General features: G+C 32.6%; 1 protein-coding gene across 1 annotated transcript; it reads right to left on the bottom strand.

Annotated features, from left to right (window-relative positions):
* Positions 1-5,265: 5,265 nt before the first annotated feature.
* LOC105153496 (uncharacterized) lies at positions 5,266-9,123 on the bottom strand. The gene is made up of 4 exons (XM_087409464.1): positions 8,020-9,123; positions 6,709-6,868; positions 5,749-5,953; positions 5,266-5,666 (listed from the first exon to the last, which is right to left on the bottom strand). Exons 1-4 carry the CDS (start codon positions 8,078-8,080, stop codon positions 5,448-5,450), a joined length of 645 nt encoding a protein of 214 aa, XP_087265590.1. The 5' UTR covers positions 8,081-9,123; the 3' UTR covers positions 5,266-5,447.
* Between the last annotated feature and the right edge of the window lie 265 nt (positions 9,124-9,388).

The following is a 9,388-nucleotide window of genomic DNA, read 5'->3' as shown; positions in this document are numbered from 1 at the left end:
AGTTTATCTTTTATGACATTTCACGACGATGGTGCACCATGACGATAATTGCGTGGAGGCTGTTTGTGTCAAAGCATTCTTCGCATTCTCATTGTAAAAAAGAGATGCTGCTGTGTCTCTGTAACTATTAGATTCGCAAATAAAGCCAGATTTCGTTTAAGGAATTCTTTTACAGGCTCGGTTGCAGACAATAATTAACGTTTTTGATGGGTCAACATGCGGGATCAAAAAAAGTAATCGCACGTGCGGTATTCATCAAAGTTACAGAGGAATGCACTTTTCGATGTCTGAGTAGATACCGTTAAGTCAATGCGGAGTAACTTGGAATATATATTCTCTAAGTCGGAAGATACTTGTGTTACTCAATTGACTACGTTCATCTGCTAATTACTACTGTCCGGTCAACGTACCGAGGTAGTTCATAATGAACTATTATCAGCTGATGAAGAAAAAAAAAATAATATTTTCTTTACTTAGATGAACAAATTATTGATCCGCACCAGGTAAGCCAGTCGATATAAATCATTTGGATATCGCGGATTTGTTGATTTCTCGAGGAGAGCACATACATGAAGCGTCCATGCAGGCGATGCTTCTTCCGAGACGATCCGAAGCGAGAAGAGGTGAAGCGCGGCAAGGTGAAGCGCGGCGAAGCAAGCGGGACACCACCACGTCCTTCCTACGTGACGGCTGACCACCAACTGACAATCTGAAATCTTAAGCTTGAGGTACCGCCATTCCTCATCTTCGTTCTTCCCGTTCGACCAAGTCTCTCACGTCGCGCGTCGCAAGTATATATATTCGGCTTACCATCCCGACGAATTCCCCACGCTGACTTTATGTATTCCCACGGTTACGGTGCTTTACATTTTAAATCTGCACTATCTTGGCGAAAACTACCGCGTTTTCGTAAATAAATGACCGTTGAACGAAGCTACGATACAAATAATATTTTTTGTCATCTCGAAAGATATGAAAGATTCGACATATTCGTCGAATTCAATTTTACCGTAATGCTTCCTTTTACAAGAATATGCAGCAAAAAATCGTAAAAAGAATACACTGTACTCTCGAGCAATAATCAAGGAGATTTCAATGCTCTATCAAGGAGATTTCAATGCTCGCATAGATCTTGAGCGCTGCATCGAGAGATTTCAATATGTTAGAAGCACATTTTTATATAGATTAGAATGTATAAATCAAATATTATTTTCTTTTATACGTATATTTTTATACATTGTATGTATCCATTTACTTATCTATTAACGAACAGAATAATAATATGATAATGCAAAAAATAAAACACGAAGAACGATTTTGTTGAAATTAAAAATAGTTACATACAAAGCTGTTGTACGTACAAATCTCTCTCTGTGTGTGTGTGTGTATGTGTGTGAAAATAATTTTGTTAAATCATTAAAATAATTTAATAATTCAAAACTTTTTACAGCATTGCCCATTATGCACAAGTTTCTTTGAATAGTTATTTTGATGGTCCAACAAAATTATTTTCAGGTCTGTATCTATTGTATAATACTTATATTTTTATAAATACTTCAGCAATCGTTCTTTCCATGAATATTTTTAGAATGGTAACACGAGCAATACAAATGATACGAAAAGTTTAAAAAAAAAAGAGAAAAAAATATTAAAATAGATAATAAAAATATGAAATATCATACATATAATTTCGTATGCAGAAATATTACACTAGTATATTCATTTTATATTGAAAAAACACCATTAATAATAATAATAATTATATTAGGACTTTCGAATTTTAAATACAAAAAGATAAATATAGTAGGCTAATGAGAATCAGCAACGATAAACGACGCAATTATTTAGTGAACAATCAATAATCAGATGTTAGATGTCTTCTTATTTTGAACGTTTCGTCTCTCTTTGGAGTCCTCTTCGGCAAGAATGATACAAGTATAATTAGCTCACATAATGTTTAAGTCACTCGCAAATTGACAAAAATGCAGTGTTGTTAATCATCACGGAACATGAAGCATTGCACTGAAGCTTTATTGAACATTATCTTTTTGTATTGTTTAACATCATTAATTGCATATTTACATTAGAAATATATTTATTTGTTTACGGGATATAATTCGTGTTACAAACAATAAAGTGGTAATAAAACCAGCACATTCATCATTTTGTTAGTACAATAATTTTACGAAGACAACAGTTCTACATAATCCCACTGTTTGCATGTTAGCAACGTAATGCTACTTATTAGACGGCGCGCGCCCTTATTAATAATGATGCTAGATCACCGTTGTCTTATCTCGTTATTATTTCGCTAACGGTAGCGAACCTTGTATAATCCCGTGATTTTTTACGGTGGACATAATATGAAATTGTATCCCACGTATCTCACTGGTTAAATCGTGCATATATTTACAGAACTTGTTACGCCACAATTTTGTTCGTACGTCTACAAAGTTAATCACTGATACCGTAATTTTTATTACAAGAATTTTTAATAACTACAACTTGTATAAAAACAACTATTTAGGTTGCAAAATTTTAGTGGCATTTGTTTTAAATTATGTGTATACTTAAATATTCAAAGAATGGCACAATAATGCCTTTATAAAATATAAAATGTACATAATATTTGAATAAAAATAATGTAATTTTTGTCATAATATTAATATATTCTAAGAAAAGAGAAAATAAATTTATTATAATTTTTATATTAATATTTTTAGTAATTTAAGAATCTAAAGTATAAAAATTGTATTTTGACTAATTTAAAGCAACGGTAGTTTATTATGTAAGACAATTTCACTAAAATACTAAAATACTAACCCATGTTATAATCAAGTTTGCCGATATGTCATTACTCAAATGCTTGTTATCGTTTTGAATGAAGAGGGAGCAAGCATGAAATGAAAAAAGGAGAAAAGAAACAGGGAAGAGAGTTCAACCATGATCGGCAAAGAATTTTTGATCAAAGATTATCATTAAATTATAAATAATGGTCTTTATCTGCAGGCAACGAGCTTTAAAAGATCGTCGATACAAGTCCAATATTTTCTTCCTTCAACCAAAATTGAGTCGATATTCGAAAAATTTTCGTTGCTTTAAAGTTTTAATAATAAATTTCCTGAAAAATTCAGCAGACGTTGAAAAAGGCTCATCATAAAAGATCAGACGTCTCTCAGGCTTACATTATAATATCGCGATATAATTAGCTCTTCTTAACATTTTTAACTTCCGTATTTTTAATATCTTTTCTTATCTGCTCTCTCAAATAAATTTGCTACTTACTCATGTATACGTTTTGATTAATTTTTATTCGTATGATTATAATAAGAGTTAAAACAGTATTGACGAGAAAGTGCTAAGAATAAGAAGATTGCTTGATCTTAATGCTTTGAGAATAGTATGCTCGAGTCCCACTATATTTCTGTAATATACGTATTCGCAAGAATTGGCAGATGTATATTGGCAGAAACTGGTTCAGACATCTTGGAAGCGAAGTTTCGAAAATTTTCGACAGGAATGTCCGCGACGTCGGTTAATCCCACTATTATTATCGCGTATTATTATTCCGATCGCTTGCGGGAGCGACGCGTAGGAACGGCCGGTGGAAATTATCGATGGTGGCCGCGCCGGCGTACCGAGGAGCTGTAAATAACACTTTTTATCGCCCGCGGTCTGGATTTCGGACGGGCGTAATCCTCCGTCGTTTCCCTTCATCCACCGGAGATTTATCTGTAAAAATTTTGCCGAAACAGAAAAAGAGAACACGACAGACCGCGCCGCGCCGCGCCGCGCCGCGCCGCGCCGCGTGGCTGCCGCGCTCTCCTTATCGCGCGGGAATGGCAGTTCCCGCGACTCACCGGGGCCTCCCCGCGCGCTCCGGGACGCGGCATCCGGTCCCCGGTAAGATTGCCGTACTTGCGCTTAAGGTATCCCTTGCAGCTGACTACGTGGCGGAATGTCGTGCCGGTAAGATGCTCTGGGTGATCTTTACAGGGCCGTATCGAGTGGGGCCGCCTCTCGTCTTCCTCATTTTTCTCTTCCTATTTCTTTCTCCGCCAAGATTCGAATAATTTTCGTTGACTGTGCGCCTCTTTCTTTGAAGTTCGAATACTTTACCGCGTCCGATCCATTAAACGGACGATTTAACAGATCGCGGTACGTCAGATGTTCCTTTGATCCCGGAAGACTCGGAGATCTCTCGTTATGTTGCTTTCTTTGTTGTTAATAAAATTCGCTTTTAAGATTCAGCATGTCTATTCTATAAATTTTATATATATATATATATATATAAATTTGTATATAGAAAGAACGGTTTCGTTGAAATATCTAAAATTAAACCTGATACATAGAGCTAAAGATATGTTGAACAATATTGAAATAATGTATAAGGACGCAAGCATGCATGATGATTAATAATATATAGTTATTTTCAGATCTGTCTACACTGAAAAAAATATACTAAATTTTAATAAATTTATTTAAATAGCAGTACGCAAATATTTACTAAATATAAATATTATTACATTTATTATTTAGTACAAGAATCATTAATTTGATTTAACAATCATTTTTTTATTGAGTAAATATTTATTTACTGTAAGTAAATGTTTAGATATTTCAAAAATTTCTTTTCGTATAAGTTCATATAAATATGCACACACACATACACATATATTTAACTAAGATTAAGGGATAGGGAGAAGGGACATCATCGCGTGGCATCGGCGTTGCACGACGATCCGTGCTGCGGTTCGCCGCCGTGTCATACCTGATTTATCGATTGACATTTTTTCGGCAGATTTTTATTACGTTTTGATCCCATAGCGCATACATTTAACCACCAAGCCATTCACCGCGTCCAGGATGGCCTCAGGGTTTTCGGACCCACGGCTTATCTCTTCGGTCAGGTCCGAAAACGTAATACATTCGAGCTATCGCCGATTTAATTTAATTCGATTACCTTCCAAAACGACCGTTTGCCGAAAACTATTTGTCCTTTGTTTTCATTATTTTCTGTTCTATTAATCTTCCCGATTCTCTTCTCATTTTACGCGCGTTTTAATCTTAATATCTCTATATAAATATGTCTGTACCGAAGTACGGATTAACACGAATACACGTACACATGCACACATTGAATTCTATTCTATATACACCGTTAATTTAATATATAATTTAATACTTTCGAAATTAACCGTAAAGACTTCTTATAAATATAAGATACATTATGCTCGCTAATTCCGTGATAATTAGAAGCAGTCACCTGTTTTTCAGGAAATAGGAAGTCGATTGCATTTTCATCTCTCACCGTCTTTTCTCGATTCGCACTTTCAGAGACTCGTCTTATCAAAATTCCTCAGTGTATTTGATCGTTTAGTTATTTATTTTCCATTTATCACGTATGATGCGATCTTTCTTTGTTAAAGAAATGATCAAAACGGTAATCAACGTGCTCGTTCAACAGCCTCAATTATCCTTTGGAACGTGACGGTGTCGAGTCCGGCGAAGGGTCTATCTTGGGCTACGAGCGGAAGGGAGCGGCGTCTTCTTCGTCGTCGTCGGCGGAGTAGATCGTCGAAATAATCATCCGTGGTCTGTGGATTCACTTTGGCATAATAGAGAGCCGCGAAAGCGCTGTAGACCAAAAGAGCTGCGGTCGCGAGCTGAAGAATACAATAACACGTATAAATCAAAGTTATATAATTATTCTGGGAAAAATCAGATGGTCGAATCCTAGGATTATACCTGAAAGACGGCCCAGAATTTGTAGCTTCCTTCGTTTATCAAAAAATCATAATAACCGACCCAGTAATCAGTCTTAGGACGATCTATCGCTTTTGTCCGACCGTTCTCTTCGTCATTTAAAGTGTCTTCATCGTGATCATCGTGATGGTCGGCATTGTCACCTTCGGTATTGTGATCCCATCTATACGCTCTGTTTCGTCTGCTCCTATGGACAAAATGTGGCTTAATGATGAGTGATAAATTGCTAATCCTGCCAATTAATCAGATTCGTATTGATTTAATTTCCTTCTTTTTTTATATGTATACATTCAAAATTGCACTTTTATAAAATATTGCAATCGAAATTAACATTAGTAGCAATTGCAGAGCAAAATCCTTTTAAGATCCAAAATTCACATTAAAATTCACAGAATACTATTCTATATAATTCTTTACAATTCGTGTTGCATAATTTAGAAATATGACTAAATTAGAATATATATATATATATATTAATTCGTAGCGTTTTACAAGTGATGGGAAGTACTTTCATTAATGTATTTTTTAATGCTCATGTGAAATAAATAACATTCTTTCATTAAAAAACGCTACGAATTAATTCCAACACCTAATATATATATATATATATATATATATATATATATATGTATGATATGTATAAAATAAAATATAGTTATAAAATAAATTAGTTACATATACATTAATATAAGCATATAAAATTATAATAGAAATATGAGCATATTAAATTATAGATTCTGTTCTAATTATTCGATGCGTATTATAGTTTGCTTATATCCGTTTCTACTAATGTAGTTTAATTTTAATCTTGGTTCAACTAACTCTTTATCTTTTTCTAGTTCTAAGCATTAAAAGACGATGAAGAGTAGGTCGAACCAAGATTAAAGTTAATCTACACTAACGAGCATTAAGATTAACAAAGAATTGAATTTACGTATTTACCTGATAAATTGCGGAATTGTAGCTAATTCAATAATTGCTGTAGATGTTTCTGTTTTCGAAGTCAATCCTTCTGCATTTTTTAGACTCATGTCGCCAGATACGTGATAAATACAAATCGATAACAGAACAAACTTGCAGACTAAACAACTGTTTATCGATTCTGTGAAATTAGAATATTATTCATATACATGGTGTTTCTAAATGAGTCGTTTAATAAACTGTATAATTGATAAATCGTAGGAAAAAAATGTACATTTCTTTTATTATTTTTTATATAGAATCTAATATTGCAACAAAATTTTGTTTTTTGAATTTTTTTAAGTTGTATTAAATGATCTTGTGTTTTTTAAATAGAACATTATATTTTTGTTTTAGTATCATGAAAACACAAATAAAAATGAATTCAAGAGTCTTTTTAAAATGACTTCGAAGTAATTTAAAAAGTTCCAAATACGGCGTAGAAATTAACATATCTTGATATAAAATATAAAATATCTCATAAATTAATAATTTTTTGATAAATGTACTTTAACTTGCACAGAATAGACAGAGGAATCAGTTTGTGTAAAGAAAATATATAGGTATAGTTACTTTTTAAATAAAGTAATAAATAAAGTAATTTTAAATAAAGTATATAATTTTTTTTATACGGTCAAATTCTATGCTTTCATTATACTGGATTCGGACAAAAATGTAGTACCCCATTTAAAAAATATAAGATAATTTTATGACTTTAAAAAATTAAAAAAATAAATTCTTTGCCTCATGAGATTTTACATTAAAAATAGTAAAGAAAGTGTATTTGCGCTTTTTTCATATCTCCTACGGTTTAATAGTTATTAAATGGCACTTATTATCTAGAGACATCCTGATAATAAAAATTGCACAATCCTTGCCGGAAGTACAGCGATAGTTCCAATAAGTAAAATGTCAGCAGCAATTTATTAGCATCTATGCTAGCAAGTTCGAGTAGGATATTGCGGCAGATTAACGTCAACTACATTCACATTGAACTCGTATTCCGCCCGCAGAGTCTATCGACATAATCTGACAGCAGATTGTCAGTAGAATCTATCATTTTGTAATCATACAAGTGAAATATAAATTATCGTCATTTCAATGATTATGAAATGACAGACTCCGCGCTCGGTTTCTGCAATCAATTGGCTATCATTTTGTTAACAAATTCCAATTACATTTCTGCATGCATTTTGCCAACAAAATTTGTAGTAAAATTTGACTACTTGGTTTCATTCACACAATTCTCATTCATAATTCATTCGTATCTCTTCAATTTAAAGTAATACTAACCCATGTTAATTTTTAAGATATATTGCACGGTTCGTCTTTTAAAGCACATGACGGACACCATGTCACTTTACACTTGTCACGCTACACTCTGTATGTGATAGAAGTTCGGTATTTGGGAGTAGCATAGGCAGGAAAGCTTCGAAGTGAAAAACCTTTGGTCGTCTGATGTACTGAATGCGATTCTTGGACCTAGTTTCACTAGCAGCTTCATCCGGTATAAGTGCAACGGTAACTGTATCGACAGTAACGTTAAGTACACATAAATCCATAAGCGCTAATTATTCTAATTGTTACAGATCTCTCGCATCGTCGCTTCCGTCGATTCCGTCAAAACGTTCGGTATTACTAAATTTTATTGATTGTAAATTTTATTGATTGTTGCAATGACGTGCGATGTTATCGCTTAGCGATTCTTAAAATAATTATAATTAATGATTAATTTGCCATCGGCCTAAAAGCATGTTAATAACTTAACTAAAGATCTGTTCAATTATAGCAAAAAAGTCTGCTTAGCTCCCTGTTTAATGCTAAACAATAATATGGCTTAACTTAATCTTTGTATGTATATGTGTGTTCGATACTTATCAAATACTTATGATACTGATTATGTATGCTTTATAAAAATGTCAATGAAATTTGGAATAGGTCAGGTATGTTATCGTTTACAACACTATATATCGTTTATAACACTAAACAGGCTAAGCAAATTTTTTTGCTATAACTGAACAGATTTCTTAGTAAGTCATTAGCATGCTTTTAGGCTGATCCCGTTGGAATAATATTTTAAACCGGCGAGTAACTGCAACCTGCCTATTAACGATCATTTATTCGAGCTGTATATATTATGTTTTATTAATTATTTTAGTAATATTTTTATACTGGAAATTCTGATATGCGTTTAAAGAAGTTTAAAGAATAAAAAGTTCGGACAATCTGTTCAAAAATTCAGGAAATTAAAAATTGAAAAGCCAAAACAATTTCAAAAATCTAGTTTTCAAATTGTCTATTATTATTACTTTTCTTCGTAAGAATCTGAGATGTAAATTTAAGAATTTATGAAATATTTTGCTGATAATGAATAAATTTATCAATAATATCATAATTGATATTGCATATTTATTTGTTAAGTATTTTCAAGGATTTGTATTTTCTATTTATTTGTAAGTAAATGGTTAACATGAACAGTTAACAAAATTGATTATGGCGAAATAGTAATAAGTACAGAAATAAAAACGTAAGCTAAAAATTATTTTGATATAATTTACTTAAATCTGTATATGATATAATTTGTAACTTTTACATAATTATCATATATTGTTTACACACAACTGTTTTGTTTATAAAATAAATATAATTATATATGCGTATC

Source organism: Acromyrmex echinatior, chromosome 9, assembly GCF_024713525.1.
Source record: "Acromyrmex echinatior isolate Ae372 chromosome 9, ASM2471352v2, whole genome shotgun sequence".
In the NCBI taxonomy this organism is placed as follows: Eukaryota; Metazoa; Arthropoda; class Insecta; order Hymenoptera; family Formicidae; genus Acromyrmex; species Acromyrmex echinatior.
The sequence above is the reverse complement of the archived record's forward strand: the minus strand, read 5'-3'. Positions and strand labels throughout refer to the sequence as shown.